At 41.7% G+C, this 19,176-nt stretch overlaps 2 protein-coding genes across 5 annotated transcripts in view; both read left to right on the forward strand.

Moving 5' to 3' along the window:
• The window catches only part of hipk3a (homeodomain interacting protein kinase 3a), a 231,524-nt gene that overhangs the window by 21,508 nt on the left and 190,840 nt on the right, over positions 1–19,176 (forward strand). For 2 of the 4 annotated variants that reach the window (XM_059976150.1, XM_059976151.1), the window contains one exon: positions 1,534–1,629. The exons of the other annotated variants lie outside the window; for them this stretch is intronic. In XM_059976150.1, the coding sequence (XP_059832133.1) occupies positions 1,605–1,629 (25 nt within the window). In that variant the 5' untranslated portion in view covers positions 1,534–1,604. The remainder of the gene's footprint in view (positions 1–1,533; positions 1,630–19,176) is intronic. 4 annotated transcript variants of the gene reach the window in all.
• On the forward strand, positions 18,174–19,047 carry LOC132397412 (general transcription factor II-I repeat domain-containing protein 2-like). Its single transcript, XM_059976149.1, has 2 exons — positions 18,174–18,947; positions 19,033–19,047. The coding sequence occupies exon 1, from the start codon at positions 18,341–18,343 to the stop codon at positions 18,941–18,943; it is 603 nt and encodes a 200-aa protein (XP_059832132.1). The 5' UTR covers positions 18,174–18,340; the 3' UTR covers positions 18,944–18,947; positions 19,033–19,047.

The raw sequence follows: 19,176 nt of genomic DNA on the forward strand, positions 1-19,176 counted from the left end.
CTCCTCGGTGCTCTATTGCTTATTGTGTAAGACCTACCATGGTTGCTCTTTCCAAAGTACAGCACCTCACACTTGTCTGTGTTAAATTCTTCCTGCCATTTTTCAGCCCATTTTTCCAGCTGGTGCAGATTCCTGTGCAACGTCTGATGGTCTTCCTCGCTGTGCACTAGTCTCCCAGTCTTGGTGTCATCCGCAAATTTGCTGATCCAGTTAACCACGTTATTACCCAGATCTTTGATACAGTTGACAAGGAATAATGGACTCAGCACTGATCTCTGTGGTACACTGCTAGTCACAAGCCTCCTGTCAGAGAGGTAACCATCTACTACCGCTCTCTGGTGTCTCCCACGAAGCCAGTATCTAATCTATTTCATTACCTCATTTTGAATGCTAAGTGATTGAACTTTCTTATCAATTGTATGCCTTCTGTACCTTTACCAGACCTTGTATTTTCCTCTCTTTCTATTTGAACATCCACAGATGAACTGCATGGTAGGTATCAGTGAACCCAGTGACATACAGGTAACAGTGGCTCAAAGTTTTACAACTGTGCACTCTCCCATGTCTCCCTCTGTATGAACTTCAAAAATCCATTAAAGGTTAACCCATTGATTTAATGAATAAGATATATCTTGGGGCTGTGCTGTGATTTACTTTCAGGTTTTGGCCAAGCGATGCTGATTTTTTAAAAGCTGTTTCTCTTTATGTGTTAAATAGAAGAGGTTCACTAGAAATTCAGAGTAACACACACAAAATGCCAGAGGAACTCAGCAAGTCTGCAGCATCTATGGAGGGAAACAAGTAGTCAATGTTTTGGGCCAAGACCTTTCTTCAGGACTGGAGAGGAAAGGGGAAGAAGCTAGAATAAGAAGGTGGGAGAGGGGAAAGTGCACACACTGGCAGATGATAAAGGAGACCAGGTGAGGGAGGGGATGAAGTAAGAATCTGGGAGGTGATAGGTAAAAAAAAGGTAAAGGGCTGAAGAAGATGGAATCTGATAAAAGAGGATAGTGGACTATGAATATTTTGCATATGAAGGAGGGTTTGAAGTACCTTCTGCCCTCTTTTGCAGTTGTGATGAAGGGTCTCAGTCTTGAAATGTTGTCTGTTTATTCCCCTCCATAAATGCTGCCCAACCTGCTGGGTTCCTTCAGTATTTTATGTGTGTGTTCTCTGTGTTATTGTCAGCCTAGTTATTGTATTCTTAGTATTGGGAAGGGTCTATTTAGTAACACAGTCAATCCAAATTGTGACTAATCTGTCAAAATTAGTCATACACTAAGATTTATCAAAAAGAAAGCTTTTCAATTTACCAAACAGCCTGTAAGCTGAAAAATCTCCAATGCTACCCTATAATTTTTGATTTTGGTTGATGCTGTGTTTGATTAGCAATGTAATTATTTGGCACAAATTAACACTGTGAAACTGTAATGGACTCTTGCTACCCCAGTTCAGTAGTGCATGACAGACAGTTCCAGATAATTGCAGGCTGTTTTAGATAATCTTTTCAATATGTTTTTGTTTTCTCTTCAGAGCTCTGAGGAAGCACTTGTAAATCGTAACCAAAAGAGTTCTAGTGAGACACTGGGAGCGCTAGATAAACCATGTTTATCCGAATGGACCACTTTGGTAGGGGAAGCCACAAATTGTGAATGAGCAATAAGTGTCAAAAGAGTGAAAGTTATTTTGCTGTTTGCATGCTTGTTGTCACGTTGTCTGAAGTGCGGTTGACCAGTCAAGTTGTGGCATGTTTTGTGCAATGCTTTCAGTTGTTGTTACTTCTCTTTTTATTCTTAGAGCTTTTATGATATATAAACCCTTTGGCTGAACTGTGGTTTTGTGATTTTTTTCAAGAACCTCCCTGCCCTCTCAGGCTGTGCCTTTGCTTGGTTCTGTTGAATTCTGATGTTTTTGATCCAAGGTTCTTTCAGAAGTCAGGAAAGAGGCACAAAACTTGTTGCTTCATGATCGTTGTAAGTGCTGATAGAACAGTGAGAGTGGGAAATGTATTGCTGCAAATGTTTAGAAGCTGAGAACAGAAAGACTAATGAAGCTGGACCAGTGTGGTCGATACTACTTATACCCCATAGATAAGAACCATTGCTTTTAAATTTGTAGGTAAGAGTTACCTAATTAGATGGCCCTTAATGCAGTACTAGAGAAGTTTCCAGAGCTTTTCATAATAACACGAAGAACTGTAACCACTGCATGACACAATGAACAATTGCAGATACATATTGTGGCCACTATGAAACATTATAGATGTTTACATTTTTCTAAGTAGTTTGATGAAATACAAGCAGGAAGTTAATTGTTGGGTTGCAAAGATAATGACAATTAGACAGCCTAACCCAACAGTTCCTGTCTACGCAGAGCAGTGACACCTTCGCAGTGTGCCTCTGGGTTGGAATGTAGTGAACTGTTCAAGCAACATTATATAGGAGCAGAACAACAGTTTCCATCTTTTGTTGATCTTTGGTTCATTTGTTGTTGCAATCACCAGATTTTTGCCTATTGCAGGGGTTCCCAACTGGGGTCCATGGATCCCTTGGTTAATGCTATGGGTCTATGCATAAAAACAGTTAGAAACCCCTGGCCTATTGCCATAACTTTTTGTTGTCAAATTTTGCACAGATAGGGAGTCCCCATGCTTCTGGGATTCTTGTTCAAGTTTAACATCTCTTCCTTGGCCACTGGGCTCTCAAGCCTTTGAACCCTTCCTACTCTACCCCAAACTCCAACCCTGGAAAACAGATCATCTGGCTTAGAGTCACAGAGTCAGGTTCAAATTCATATACACTCAGTGGCCACTTTATTAGGTACACATGTGCACCTGCTCATTAATGCAAATATGTAATCAGCTAATCATGTGGCAACAACTCAATGCATAAAAACATGCAGAGATGGTTAAGAGGTTCAGTTGTTGTTCACACCAAACAGCAAAGTGGGAAGAAATGTGATTTAAATGATTTTGATCCTGGATTGATTGATGATGTCAGATGGATTGGTTTGAGTTTCTCAGAAACTGCTGATCTCCTGGGATTTTCATGCAAAATAGAATCTGGAGTTTACAGAGAATTTTGTGAAAAATATCCCCAAAAATCCAACGTGTGTCAGTTCTTTGGGAGGAAAGACCTTATTAATGAGAGAAGTCAGAGGAGAGTGATCAGTCTGGTTCAAGGTGAAAGGAAAGGGAGCAGTAAATCAAATAACCATGGGTTACAACAGTGGTGTGCAGAAGAGCATCTCTGAATGCACAACATATCAAACCTTGAAGTGGATGGGCTACAGCAGCAGAAGGCCACACTAGGTACTAATAAAGTCCTGTATCTAATAAAGTGGCCACTGAGTGTATTTATCACATGTATAAGAGTCAGATTCAGATTATCACAGGGTTCTGTGAGATGAGTCCTTTACGTCACACAGGATGGAAACAAGCCCTTTGGCATTTTGTGTTGCCCATTGAGCTCATCTCATCTGCCCATATTTGGTCCATCGCCCTCTAAACCTCTCCTATTCATGTACTTATTTTTCCGATCTGATCTTAGTGTACACAGAAATGGTTCTGATTTGGCCATCTTAATAGTGACTAAAATTTAAGTACAATTGGAGTCATGGTAGTGTTGTGGTTAGTGCAACTCAGGGCGTTCCAGAGTTTAGAGTTAATTTCTGGCGCTATCTGCAAGAAGCTTGTACGTTCTCCTTGTGCTTCTTCCGGGTGATCCGTTTTCTTTCTAGAGTCAAAAGATGAGCCAGTTCATAGCTTAATTGATCAAAGTAAATTGGCCTGTGATTAGGCTAGGGTTAAATTGCTGGGTAGTGCACCCATTGGACTGGAAGGGCCTTTTCCATGCTAAATCTCTAAATAAGTAAATAAACTTGTAGGTTATCTCTTCTGGGGCGCCTAAGGGTGACTCAAGTAGCAGCAATGGATATGATTAAATATTCTTGTTACAGTGTGGTACAGCTAAAAAGAACAACAGCTTCCAAGGTCAGTACAGTCAGCAAAGATGTTTTAATGTGTTTAAACAAACTATCGCTGCTTAAAACAGTCAGAAACAACACTGATTGTGGATGGAAGGGTCCATATAGGATTCCACAGAGAAAACATGGAATCGGGGATACAAGTGCATTTAAGGAAATGGGGTTTTAAACTTCCAATACCGACTATCTTGATGGCAAACATGCAGTCGCTGGTGAACAAAATCGATGATCTCAAAGCTAGGGTGCTGAATCAGAGGGACATTAGGGCCACGTGTTTCCTTTATTTCACAATATCCTGGTTAACCCCTTCTGTACTGGATGCAGCGATTCAGGTTGATGGGTTTACACCATCAGGATAGATCTGTAGAGTCTCTCAAAAGCAGAGGTGGAGGAGTGTGCTTCATGATCAACTCTACTTGGTGCACAAATATATCAGTGCTGTCTCAACTTTGCTCACCAGAACTGGAATATCTAGCAGTTAAGAGCTGTCCTTTTTACCTACCACGAGAGTTCTCCAGGGTAATTTTTAGTAGCAGTATACATTCCACCTCAGGCCAATGTCAATCAGGCGTTAGATGATCTGAGCAATGGGATCAACATGCACGAAACAGCACATCCTAATGCTTTCACCATAGTTTTGGGACATTTTAACCAGGCCAGTCTGAAAAACTCACTGAGCAATTACCATCAACAGATCACTTGCAATACCAGAGGAAATAACACACCAGACCATTGCTACACCACCATCAAGAATGCCTACTGTGCTATTCCATGCCCTCACTTCGGGAAGTCTGATCACCTGACTGTACTTCTGCTCCCTGAGTATAGGCAGAGACTGAAGACTGCAGCACCAATAGTGAGGACCAAGAAGGTATGGACAAGGGAAGCACAGGAGTACCTACAGGACTGCTTTGAATCAGTAGACTGGACTGTATTCAGGGATTCATCTTTGAACCTGGATGAGTATGCTGCAGTTGTTACTGACTTTGTTAAAACCTGTGTAGATGAGTGTGTGCCTACAAAGACTTACTGTACATTCCCAAACCAAAAGCTATGGATGAACCAGGAGGTATGTCATCTGCTGAAGACTAGATCTGTGGCGTTCAAGTCTGGCAATCCAGGCCTGTACCAGAAAGCCAGGTATAATTTGCGGAGGGTTATTTCAAGGGCAAAGAGACAATTTCAAACGAGGTTGGAGAAGACATTTCTTCCTACAAAGCAAAACCCAGTAGCTTGAATGGTAGCGATACTTCAACTGATGAACTCAACACTACTTTAAAAGGGAGAATACAACTACAGCTGTGAAGATCCCTGCTGCACCTGATGACCCTGTGATCTCTGCTCAGAGGCTGATGTTTTAAAGAGAGTGAACCCTTAAAAGGCGGAAGGTCCCAATGAAGTATTTGGTAAGGCTCTGAAAACCTGTGCCAACCAACTGGCAGGAGTATTCAAGGACATTTTCTACCTCTCACTGCTATGGGCAGAAATTCCCACTTGCTTCAAAAAGGTAACAATTATACCAGTGCCTAAGAAGAATAATGTGAGCTGCCTTAATAACTATTGCCCAGTAGCACTCACATCTATGGTGATGAAATGCTTTGAGTGGTTGGTCATGACTAGGATGAACTGCCTCATCAAGGACCTGGACCCATTGCAATTTGCCTATCGTCACAATAGGTCAACGGCAGATACAATCTTAATGGCTCTTCACACGGCTTTAGACCACCCGGACAACACAATCACCTATGTCAGGATGCTGTTCTTTGACTATAGCTCAGCATTTAATACCATCATTCCTACAATCCTGATTGAGAAGTTGCAGAGCTTGGGTCTCAGTACCTCCGTCTGCAATTGGATCCTTGACTTCCTAACCAGAAGACCAGAGTCTGTGTGGATTGGTGATAACATCTCTTCCCTGCTGACAGTCAACACTGGTTCACCTCAGGGGTGTGTACTTACCCTACTGCTCTCACTCTCTCTCTATACCCATGACTGTGTGGCTAGGCATAGCTCAAATACCATCTCTCAGTTTGCTGACGATACAGCCATTGTTGGTAGAATCTCAGGTAGTGACGAGAGGGCGTACAGGAATGAGATATGCCAGCTAGTGGAGTGCCAACCTGGCACTCAATGTCAGTAAGACAAAAGAGCTGATTGTGGATTTCAGGAGAAGGGTAAGATGAAGAAACACATACCAATCCTCATAGAGGGATCAGAAGTGGAGAGAGTGAGCAGCTTCAAGTTCCTGGGTGTCAAGATCTCTGAGGATTTAACCTGGTCCCAGCATATCGATGCGGTTATAAAGAAGGCAGGACAGCAGATATACTTCATTAGGAGTTTGAAGAGATTTGGTGTATCAACAAATGCACTCACAAGCTTCTGTAGATGTACTGTGGAGAGCATTCTGACAGGCTGTATCACTGTCTGGTATGGAGGGGCTACTGCACAGGACCAAAAGAAGCTGCAGATGGTTGTAAATTTAGCCAGCTCCATCTTGGACACTAGCCTACAAAGTACCCAGGACATCTTCAAGGAGCAGCGTCTCAGAAAGGCATCGTCCATTATTAAGGACCTCCAGCACCCGGGCATGCCCTTTTCTCACTGTTACCATCAGGTACGAGGTACAGAAGGCACACACTCAGCGATTCAGGAACAGCTTCCCTCTGCCATCCAATTCCTAAATAGTCAATGAACCCTTGGACACTACCTCAATCCTTTATATATATATATAATTTCTGTTTTAGCACAATTTTTAATCTATTCAATTTACATACACTGTGATTGATTTAGTTATTTATTATTATTATTATTTTATTTTGTGTTTTTTTTCTATATTATGTATTGCATTGAACTGCTGCTAAGTTAATAAATTTTACGTCACGTGCTGCGGATAATAAACCTGATTCTGATCCTGAGGTTAAGAGTGCCATGATGGATGAGATGGCTCAAAGAAGCAAGTATGTGCTAACTCTTGTATCAGACATTGATTAGACTGTTATTGTGTAATTTCATGATTTTGGAAAGTGCAGTATATGATGTGTACATAGAAACAAACAGTGAAATGTGTCGTGTGTGCCAACAACCAACACACTTGAGAGTGTCCTGGGGCTTGCCTGCAAGTATCACCACATATTCTGACACCAATGTAGAATGCCAACAAGTATCAAATATATTTATTGTGATTGCAATTATATATTAAATACTCAGTGGCCACTTTATTAGGGTATTCTATATTCAGGGTCTTCTGCAGCTGTAGTCCCATCTGCTTCAAGGTTTGATGTGTTGTGCATTCAGAGAAGCTGTTCTGCACACCACTGTTGAAATGTGTGATTACTTGAGTTACTGTTGCCTTCTTGTCAGCTTCAACCAATCTGGCCATTTTGCACTGACCTCTGTCACTAACAAGGCATTTTTGCCTACAGAGCTGTCACTGGACGTTTTTTGTTTCTGTATATTTCTTATTGTGTTTTTATTATGTATTGCAATGTACCGCTGTCTCAAAATATCAAATTTGATGACATATGCCAGTGACATTAAACCTGATCCTGATTATGATTGTGGATTCTGTTGCTTCTGCTTGATTGGTTTAAAAGGACAAAGTGCTTCAGAATGGTTGGACTGACTGTGAAAACATCAGCTTTTTTCAGGCTCGCAGTCTGGGTTGCTCAGATTATGAATGTGTTTATTTAGTCCATTTCATTTGAGATAGGTATGGCAGTGTCTGCAATATTAGACCCATATAATATAGAATCTATTAACGTTTAACATTATCCTTCTAGATCTGCTTAATATTGATTTGCCTTTTGGTAGTTGTTTTCTGCAGTACATTTGGGATTGCAGTTCCCAAATAACTTGATCCCAAAGTTATGGCAAAGTTCGGGTAATGGAAATTTGATGTTGTAGAATTTACATGAATGTAAAAACAATGTATGTTTTTTCAACTCTTGATGCTGTTGCTCATTTTGGAAAGTTGCTTTACAGTCTGATTAATAGGATCTCAATTCCCTGACCCGTAAAATGGGGGTTGCCTACATTTACTCAGCCACGTACACATTCTCCAGTGGCATAGCAACCAGCAAAAAGCATTCTTATTGGCCAAAAGGAGCAAGAAGCTTTAAATGTATATTCTCACTAAAAGGCTGTTTCTCCAGATGCATAACAAACGCTTGCTGAAGTGTTAAGGTTGGTAATGCAAATTTTTGACAAGTCACACTGATCTATCAAGCAGATTCAATGGGCCGAATAGCCTACTTCTGCTCACAGCTAACACCGAGGGCCATAATTTCTCATAGTCCTATGCCTTAACTATACAGAGAAGGAATAAATGTTTTGTGTCAACAGCCCTTCATCATTTAATCTCTCCTTCTTTACGCCATGTTGTAGATCTTTTACAATTTTCCTCTTACCTTCTCAATTCTGGTAAAATCTGTTTGAAATGCTAACTCTTCATCCCTCTGTAGACATGTCCTGATAGATTATTTGTAGTATTTACTGATTTTTTTTCAGATTTGAAACACCTTTAGACCATGGTTGTTGGAGCATGAGACTGGGAATTTGATTTAAATCTTACATTTTGTTGTTGGTTTTAAAATTATTTTATTATTTGATGGTTGAGTTTTATTATTATTTAATAGGAAAACTCACATGGTGTTTTGTTCCTCTCAGAGCAGAGTAAATGAAGAAGTGAATTGGCCATGGTGTTTAAAGCCATGAAAGGATACCTTAGATAAAGGGTTTTGGTTTAAAATTGTCACATGTACCAAGATACAGTGAAAAGCTTGTCTTGCATACTATTCATACAGATCAGTTCATTGACGTAGAACACGGGAAAACAAAATGCAGAATAAACTATAACAGCTATAGAGAAAGTGCAGGCAAATAAACAATAAAGTCATAACAAGGTAGATTGTAGGGTCAAGAGTTGCTCGTGTTGTGCAAAAGGTCCATTCAAGAGTCTGATAGCAGTAGGGTAGAACCTGTTCTTTAGCCTGATGGTTTGTGCTTTCAAGCTTTTGTTTCTTCTGCCCGATGGGAGGGGCGAAGAGAGACTGTCCGGGTGAGTGTACTCTTTGATTATGCCAGCTGCTTTACTGAGGCAGTGGGAAGTGTGGACAGACAAAGGGAAAGTCTTTCCTATGATAGAAGGACTCAGTAATCAGATTGCACACATTTAATTTGCTGGTTTGCCAAAAGGGTCAGAGATGACACAAGGAGAATACTTTTACTTAATGATTAATCACTATTCATGGTGCACAAGCTGATGGAGATCTGACTGCAGCTTTATAGTTTTCAGATGTAAATTGGATAAATGCTGGAGTAAAACGACAGTGCAGATATCACTTGCTCTCCTTTCTGCTTTGAAGCCTAGCAAGAGAGTGGTGAATCTGTGGAATTCATTGCCACACATGGTTGTGGAGGCCAGGTATAAGGTATATTTAAAGTGCAGATTAATAGCAACACACTTAGAATGCTGGAGGAAATCTGCACTCAAGGCAGCATCAATAGAAAAGAGTAAACAGTTGATGTTTCAAGCCAAGACTTCAGGAGATTAGTAGATTCTTGATTCGTCAGGGTAATGAAGTTTATGGGGAGAAGTCATGAAAATGGGGCTGATAGAGATAATCAATCATGATAGAATGGCAGACAGACTTAATGGGCCGAATGGTCTAATTCTGTTCCTATGACTTAAGGTCCTGAATTCATAAAGAATCAGAATCAGGTTTAATATCACCAGCACCTGTTCTGAAATTTGTTGTCTTTGCAGCAGCAGTATATTCCGATACATAATAATAGAAAAAATGAATTACAGTAAGATATATATACAAAATAGTAATATAGATTGAATAGATAATGCAATGAATATTCACTGAAGGACATAAAATAGTGATTTTTTTGCAAGCGGTCTTTTCATTTGATTGGCTGGAAATTGGAGGGAAGCTTGCATATTCACACTTGTGCTAGTATATTTGTACATGGTGCCTGTTTGCTGAGAATTCCACTGTATAACTTCCCGATGCAGTGCCAGAAGGGGTTAATTACAGTTTTAGAGCATTGTACTGAGGAAGAGAATTAAGTTTTTCGTGTGGGACCTGTGACAGTTTCAGAAATATCTGTTTACATTCTTCTTTCACCATGTGATTGCTCTACGTAAGGTGGGGTTACTTGGAACAGTGGTGATTGGGCAGCCTTCATATCTGTTTGATGTAGTTTGTGTTTCTTGGTAAAGAAGAATAGACTGCAGACAGCCGAGAATGCACAGATGTTCTTGAGCTTAAAGAATGGAAATACTGGCAGGAAAATCACAACTATTGTCTCCAACTCTGCCACTGAAGTATTTATTTGGAAGGCATACTGCTTCAGTTCAGCATGTTCGTTGGTTATTCTCTCTTTCTAAAGCTTTTCTTTCTGATAGTGGTGTATAAGATCAATAGCATCAATAAAAAGAATTGACTATCATCAGTGGATTAGGAGCCTGATTCCTCCTCACCATTATAATATTTAACTCTCTCAGATTTATGCCAGTATTTTGAAAGGAAGGCTTTGATTCTTTGGGCCATCGTTGAAAGAAGGTGCTGCGCAGTATTGCACAGGCAAAGCTTGGAAAAACTACCTAATTGTTGTTCATTTTTTTAGGAGTCCAAGAGATTCTGTAGTTGTTGGAAATCCAGAGTAACAAAGACAAAATGCAGGTCAGGCTGCATTTATGGATGTTTTGGGCAGTGAGGAAGGCTGTCAAAGCTTGCATCAGGATCTGGACCAGTTGGAAAAATGGACTGAAAATTGCAGATGGAATTTAATGCATCAGTGTGAGGTATTGCACTTTGGGAGGACAAATCAGAGCAGGACTTGCACAGTGGCTGGTCCGGCACTGAGGAGTGCAGTAAAACAGGGATCCAGAATTCCTTGAAAGTGATGTTAAGGGAGGTAGGGTTGTAAAGAAAGCTTTGGACAAATTGCCTTTCATAAAACCAAGTAAGGAATTGGGATGCTATGTCGAAGTTGTATAAGACATTGGTGAGGCCTTGGAGTATTGAATGCAGTTCTGGTTATTTACCTAGAGGAAAGATATCAATAAGATTGAAGGAGTACAGGGAAAATCTACAAGAATGTTGCTGGGTCTTGAGGGCCTGAGCTATTGGGAAAGTTGACTAGGTTAGTCACCTTCCCTCCTTAGCACCTAGGGAAGATTTGATCGAGGTATACAGAATTATGAGGGGTACAGGTAGGGTAATTGTGAGGCTTTTTCCACTGAGGTTTGGGCGAGATTACAACTAGAGGTCATGGGTAAGGGTCAAAGGAGAGAAGTTTAAGGGGAACATGAGGAGGAAACGTCAGTCAGGTTGGTGAGAATGTGGTACAAGTTGCCAGTGTAAGTGATGGATATGGGTTTGATTTCAACTTTTAAGAGAAAATTGTAAAAGTATGGAGGGCTATGGTCCGTGTGCTGGTCAGTGGCACTGGACGGAGTAACAGTTCAGCATAGACTAGATGGGCCAAAGGACCTGTTTCTGTCCTGTAGTGTTCTCTGACTGGAAAGGAAGGGGGCAGAAGCCAGAATATGAAGGTGGGATGAGGGAAGGAGTACAAGTTGGCAAGAAATCAGGTGAGGGGGTAGGGGGGGATAAATGAGAAGGTGGGAGGTGATAGGTGAAAAAGGTGAAGTGCTAAAGGAAAAGGAATCAGATATGACAGGAGATTGGACCATGGAAGAAAGGGAAAGAAGAAGGGTACCAGAGGGAGGTAATGGGCATGTGAAGAGGAGAACAGGTGAGAGAGGAGCCAGAATGGGGAATGGTAAAGGAGATAGGGAGGGGAGAAATTACCAGAAATTAGAGAATCAATGTTTATGCTGTCAGCTGGGTGCTACCCAGATGGAATATGAGATGTTGTTCTTCCAACCTGAGAGTGGCTTCATTGCGGCAGTCGAGGAAACTATGGATTGACATATCTTCCGCCCAAGGGATTGGTCATGAAGGGAAGAACTCAATTTATTTGGTAACATTTAAACAATTTAATATAATAAAATTTTGTCGGTAACCTTTTAATTCCACCTTTGTTTAATTAATTGGACTTGGATTTTCTGGTTGCCAAGTTGTGTTTGAACTCGAAACTCTAGATCATTAGTCTGGGCTTCAGAGCTACTTGCGCAACAGCTGTCCCATTAATGGCATGGTGGTGCAGCAGTTTGAATAATGCTTTGCAGCGTTTATGATTGGGTTTCAATTCCCACTACTACCTGTAAGGAATTTGTACGTTCTCCTTAGAGGAAACATAGATTTCCTCTGGTATCCTGCCACATTCCAAAAATATATGGGTTAGTTAGTAAACTGTGGGCATGTTATGTTGATGCCAAAGCATTTCGGCATTTATGGGCTGTCCCCAACACATCTTCAGACTGTTGGATGTTGATGCACATGACACATTTCACTGTATATTTTGATGTACATGTGACAAATAAAGCCAATCTTTATTTTACCTCTTTCAGTTAAGTTTCAAAATTTATAAGTTTTATTATCAGAGCATGTACATGAACTGTATACAACTCAGATTCATTTTCCTGTGGGCATATTCAGCAAATCTATAGAATACAGACAGACAGACATATTTTATTGATCCCGAGGGAAATTGGGATTCGTTACAGTCGCTCTAACCAAGAATAGTGTAGAAATATAGCAATATAAAATCATAAATAATTAAATAATAAGAAGTAAATAATGCCAAGTGGAAATTAGTCCAGGACCAGCCTATTGCCTCAGGGTGTCTGACACTCCGAGGGAGGAGTTGTAAAGTTTGATGGCCACAGGCAGGAATGACTTCCTATGACGCTTAGTGTTGCATCTCGGTGGAATGAGTCTCTGGCTGAATGGACTCCTGTGCCTAGCCAGTACATTATGGAGTAGAATAGTGACTGTAACAGATAATGAAAGATCAACCAGGTGCAGAAGGCAAACTGTGTAAATGCAAATATAAACAAATAGCAATAAATAACAAGAATATGGGCTAAGAAGCCAAGGAGCTCTTAAAGTGAGATCATTGGTTGTGGGAACACCTCAATGGATGGACAAGTGTAGTTTTCCCTTTTTGTTCAAGAACCTAATGGTTGAGGGGTACCATAGAACACTACAGCACAATACAGGCCCTTCAGCCCTCCATGTTGTGCTGACCCATTATAATCCTTAAAAAAAAGTACTAAACCAACACTACCCCATAACCCTCCATTTTTCTTTTATCCATAGTAACTGTCTTGAACCTGGTGGTATAAGTCCTGAGGCTCTTGTACCTGGTTGTGGTCAGTGGAGATTCCCAGGATATTGTTCATTGAGTTTCAGTAACAGTATTGCTTTTAGTTATGTGCATTTCTGGTCACCACTTCACAGGAATGGGTGCAAAAGATCACCAGAATGCCATCTGGATGCCAAGAGTATTACCTATAAGGAGAGGTTGGACAAATTAAGGTTGCCTTTCTTTGAATATTTGAGACTGAGGTGAAATGATAGAAATTTATAAAATGATGAAATATGTGGATAGAACAGTTAGAATTTTTTGAAATGTCAAATGCTTGAGGATACCCATTTAAGTTGAGGGGGGAAATTCAAAGGTGTGCAGGCCAAGTTTTTTTCTGCACAGAGTGGTGGGTTTTTGGAACTGGCTGCCAGGGGTGGTAGTGGGAGCGGTAGTAGTAATTAATAGATTGTTAGATGCTTGAATTTACAGGGAATGGAACAATATGGGCCCCATGCAGGCAGAAGAGATTTAATTTGGCATTGTGTTTGATGCAGACATTTCAGGTGGAAGGGCCTATTTATGTTTTGTGCTGTTCTCTGTTCTTTGTTCAATGTCAAGAGAATGATTTTTGGGATTAAGATTCATTTTTTAATCACATATAAATTGAAAAATAGAGTGAAATCTGTTGAGTGCATTTAACAACCAACGCAGCCTAAGGATGTGCTGGGGGCAGCCCACAAATGTGCTGGGGGCAGCCCACACATGCTGGTGCCTATATAGTGTACCCACAATGCCCAGCAGATCAACAGCAACAAAAAAAAAACAGCAAAACAAGCCTTGCTCTTCTCTCCTATCCGGGTGCATGTGCTCACACATGCACACACACCTACTCTCTCTCTCCATCAACCCCAGGACAGGTCGCCTCTGGGCCTCCAGCCTACATTGAACTCAGGGACTTGCCGATGTTGTTACTCTGATTTCTCCAGTGGATGCGTATTCTCACAGACTCAGCATCGGTCCCAATCCAGGCCTTGAACTCTGGACTTGCCCAGTGAGATAGGGACGTGCCTCTCCTAGCATATGAAATCAGCTTAGGCGGACTGGGCGGAAGAGATCTAGTGAGATCTAACGGCCAGGAAGGTGGTTCTGCAACACTTCATGGAGAGTGAGAGCATGAAGAGACACAGAAGAAGCCGTGGTCACCCACTGTAACCACAGAAGACTCCAGTACTGATGACTACTCATGCCACTGGACTTGGACTTTTGAAGTCAAGAGAGTGAAACAGCCCCAGTGCAATGGCTTTTCCCACTTATGAAACTCTTCCACACAGGTTTCCTGACATTTTTGGATATGACGGACAGTCAGCATCAAGTAAGATGCAAATAAAGCTGAGCTCTTAGTGCTGCTGTAGTGGGTGAAGGGCTAAAACTTTGCACGTATTGTACAGATAAAGCTTTAGCTGTCTCCTGTGAGCTAGACTACACATGGAAGAACTCCTGACTGTGATTTCTGCAACCAAGTGTCCATTCACCCACTGACTCTGCATTCATGGTGTAAGTGAAACCGACATTAACATTTTTAGATGAAGTTGAAACATTTAAACAGTTGTGCACATTCGTCCGTGCCCATGAATTGAAGCCAGTGCATAATGAACCTGATAGCGGTTGTTATTTGGGTCACTGTTCCCTCTGGAGCTTCTGAGGGTGTGGATTGCTGTAGGCACCTGCTTTATTTGTATTTTCAGGGTATATATCAGGATAATATTTGGGATTAGGGTGAGAAATGTTCTCACTCGGTATTGTGGCTCTGGGAATCACTTCTCAGAGGGCAGTGAATGCTCAGCAATGGATTCGCTTCAAGTCTGCAAGTGACAGACTTTCGGGCTCCAAGATCGGAGGAAGTGGGAAATCAGGTAGGGAAGTCGGAATCAAAATTGGTATATGCTGTGAATTATTTTTGTGTGGCAGTAGTATAGTGCACTGTGCAAAAAATTTGCTGTCATTGTATTAAGAAATGTGAAAATAAAGTAGCACAGAAACAGTGCAAATCATGGAATGTTCAGAAATCTGATGCCAGAGAGGAAATTTAAAAATTACGATAAGTTGCGAGGTTTTAGTTCAAAGTAAATTTCAAAAATAAGTTCTAAGTATGAAAGTACATATATGTCACCATGTACAGCCCTGAGATTCATTTTCTTGTGGGCATATTCAATAGATCCATAATGGAATAATAACCATAATAGAATCAATGAAACTTGGGTGCTCAACCAGTGTGCAAAAGACAACAAACTGTTTGAATACAAAAAAGGAAAGAGATAACAATAATAATAAATAAATGAGCAATAAGTATTGAAAACATGAGATGAAGAGTCCTTGAGAGTGAGTCCAGAGGGCATGGAAACATTTCGATGATGGGGCAATTGACATTTTAGATCCAAGATGGCGGCGTGACGCAGCTTGCAGCGGCTACTCCAAAATTGATTATCTGTTATTTGTGAAGTGGGGTGCCATGCGCAATCATAATCGATTGAAATTGGACGTGGAAACACGGAGAAACATTGGGAAATTCCAGGAAGACTTCCTTCATTGCTGCTGCTGCTGTGAGGTCCAGGACTCTGCTGGGAAGAACAGGCCCCCAGTCCTCAGGGTTGCGTTGCCGATGGCCATTGGCAGGGCCGTCTTAATACGCTCAGCAGAGGATGGTGCTCGGAGAAGCTGTGCCAGAGGGGATGGAGGTTCGACGGACTCAGAGTCCGCTGCGGTCAGGTCGCTTTCGGTGTGTGCTGCGTCTGCGAGGCTGGTTTCGACGGAGCTTCCATTGTGTGCTGCGTCTGCGAGGCTGAGTCGGGCGGCGCCTTGGAAGTCTATAACGGGGGTACTCCCTTCTGCCGCCGGTGTGGGATGGAGAGTCTGTCGGGACCCTGGGGACTTGTGGAAACTGTGGTGATTTCTTTTGAACTTACAGTCCTTTAACATCTTGGACTATTTTTACTGTGCCCACAGTCTGTTTTTTTTAATCAATTATGCTATTGTTCGCACTGTTGTAACTATATGTTGTAATTATGTGGTTTTGTGCAGGTCTTGTAGCTTTAGTCTTGTTTTTGTCCAGAGGATTTGGAGCTCCTTTCCGGGGAATGCGCTAGACGGTAGCACGATATTAATACGCAGCAGCCTCTCTGGACTCTGGATTGGGGATTGCCAAACGTTACGTGGATTTTCTGGTGTAGTCTGTTTTGTCATATGCTTTTTGTGATATCATTCTGGGGGAACATTGTCTCATTTTTTAACTGCATTACATTTGTGGTTTTAAATGACAATAAACTGAATCTGAATCTGAAGTTGAGTGAAGTTATCCCCTTTGGTTCAAGACTGATGGTTGGGGGGGGGGGGTATTAATTGTTTCTGAACCTGGTGGTGAGAACCCTGAGGCTTTTGTACTATCTTCTTGACAGCAGCAATGAGAAGAGAGATATTCCTGGGTGATGGGGCCCCTGATGATGGATGCTGTTTTTCGTGATGGTGTTTCATGCAGATGCACTCACTGCTGGGGAGAGCTTTACCTGTGATAAACTGGGCCATATCCATTACTTTTTGTAGGATTTTCTGATTCAAGGGCATTGTGATGCAGCCAGTCAATATGCTCTCCACTACACATCTATAGAAGTTTGTTAGAGTTTTAGATGTCATGTGGAACAGTCGCAAACTCCTAAGCAAGGAGAGGCGCTTAAATAAATAGTGCAAAAAGAGAGCAAAGGTATGAGGTAGTGTTCATTGTCCGTTCAGAAATCTGATAGCAGAAGGGAAGAAGCTGTTACTGAAACACTTGAATGTGTGCCTTGCACCACCTCCTTTATGGTAGTAATGAGAAGAGGACGTGTCCTGGATGCTGCAGTCCATAATAATGGAAGCCATCTTGAATGCTGGAATGCTTCGTCAGGACTGAAACACGGACTGTTTACTCCCCTCCATAGAGGCTGCCTGACTTGATGAGTTACTCCAGTATTTTGTGTTACTGCCAATCAGTTTGAATGTCAGTGGATGGTATTTCTCGGAGAAAGAGGCACAACAGTTAAGGTGTTGCTCGATACAGTTGTACGTTATTTAAATCCACATCCTTAGTGCTGGTTCAGTGTTTTGCACTTATGCCTCGGAATCAGGTGGTTCAGGGTTCAATTCCAATTCCATAGATTCAAGAACAAAATCTCAGTTAATACTCAACACACAAAAAAGGTGAGAGTGGGACATAAAAGACTGCAGAGAGTGAAATCTGGATCAATAAAACAAACTGGTGGAGGAACAGCATTAATGGAGGGAAGTGGACAGAGAATGATTTCAGGTCTAGACCCCTCAGGGAGTGATGAAGTATTAAGTTGCATTACCTTTCCTGTTGTTCTGCTCAAGTTGACTGCAATGTTCTTTTACATTACAACAGTGACTACACTTCAGAATGTATTTTACAGTCTGTGAAACGCTGACTATCTTGAAAGTCTTTTATTTAGAGATCAATACAGAACAGACCTTCTCGGCCCAATGAGCTGCACCGCCCATCAACCCACCTATCTAACTCTGGCCTAATCACAGTGCACTTTACAATATCCAATTAACTTGCTAACCAGTACATCTCTGAACACCTAGAACGGGGGTCGGCAACCTGCGGCTCCCGAGCCATTTGTGGCTCTTTCACCTCTGTGCTGCGGCTCCCTGTGGCTTTGGGAAATAATTGGTCAGTATTTAATTAAAATGTATTTTATGTTAGTTTGTTAGCTTTTGAAATGTAATTATGGTGATCTTGTACATTTCCTGCCACATCCGAAACGGCTCACAATTAGCCGGCATTCCGGCTAAGGGAGATAGCCTACGGGGGTTTGTGAGTACGCGTCTTTTGCAGCATCTGCGTCCATGGGGGCTGGGTTGAGGGAGGCTTAAAAGCAAGGCTGTTTAGTTCGAATAAAGCTATCTTTGACTGCAGTTTACTGACACCGCTACAACGTGTTTTTATCGCTGGCTGTCCAGACGGAAGGTGCTGAAACGCTTTGTCGCGTGTCTGGAAGAAGTGAAAACTTTCCTGGGCAGCAAAGGGCTCACCTTTCCTGAGCTGGAACAGCCAGAGTGGCTGGAAAAGCTACACTTCATGGTAGACATGACAGCGCACCTGAACACGCTGAACACAGCTCTTCAGGGGAAAGGACGTACAGCCCTGCACATGTTGGAGGATGTTTTGGCATTCGAGCGCAAGTTGACAGTGCTTGCCAGAGATTTACAGAAAGGCACTTTGTCTCACTTCCCCAATTTGAGAGAGTTCAAACAAGGTCACGACATGATAATTTCGGAGTATTTACATTCTGCAATCATCGCAATGCAAACATCATTTGGGAAACGCTTCTGTGAGTTCAGAGAGGAAAAAAACACATTATCCTTCCCGGTCACTCCCTTAAGCATCGATCCTTCCCTACTGAATACGACTGCATTGGCAGGTGTGAGTCAACCTGATCTTGAGATGGAACTGGCCGACATAGCCGACAAAGACATATGGGTGTCCAAGTTTAGACGCTTGACAGCAGACCTTGAAGATGTTGCCCGTCAGAAGGCCGTTCTTGCTCAGAAACACAAATGGAGTGATATTGAAAACCTCACAGATGACAGCTTGCGATCCTGTGTAAAGATGAAGGTGACATCATACAGCCCTGATGTGCAGACGCTGTGCGCTGAGGTCCAGGAGCAGAAATCCCATTAACCAAGTATGATAAATATTTTAATTGCCTATTATTTTACTTGTATTCATATTTTTTCATAGTTCAGTGAAATAGTCCTTTCATTTTTCAGGATGACAGCTGGCTGACATTATTTTTGGTTTGCTGCTGGCGGAAAATTTAAGTTCGGCGTTTTTCATAAATACAAGAAGGACTCAAATAGACATTGAATATTTTACTTAAAAGTAACTTTCAACCCAACGTCTTTTTTTCGGAG

The sequence above is a fragment of the Hypanus sabinus genome, chromosome 7, assembly GCF_030144855.1.
Source record: "Hypanus sabinus isolate sHypSab1 chromosome 7, sHypSab1.hap1, whole genome shotgun sequence".
NCBI lineage: Eukaryota > Metazoa > Chordata > Chondrichthyes > Myliobatiformes > Dasyatidae > Hypanus > Hypanus sabinus.

Excerpts from the sequence above, each read along its gene's own strand:
- LOC132397412 (XM_059976149.1), top strand. The coding sequence starts at position 18,341 with ATGGTAGACATGACAGCGCACCTGAACACGCTGAACACAGCTCTTCAG.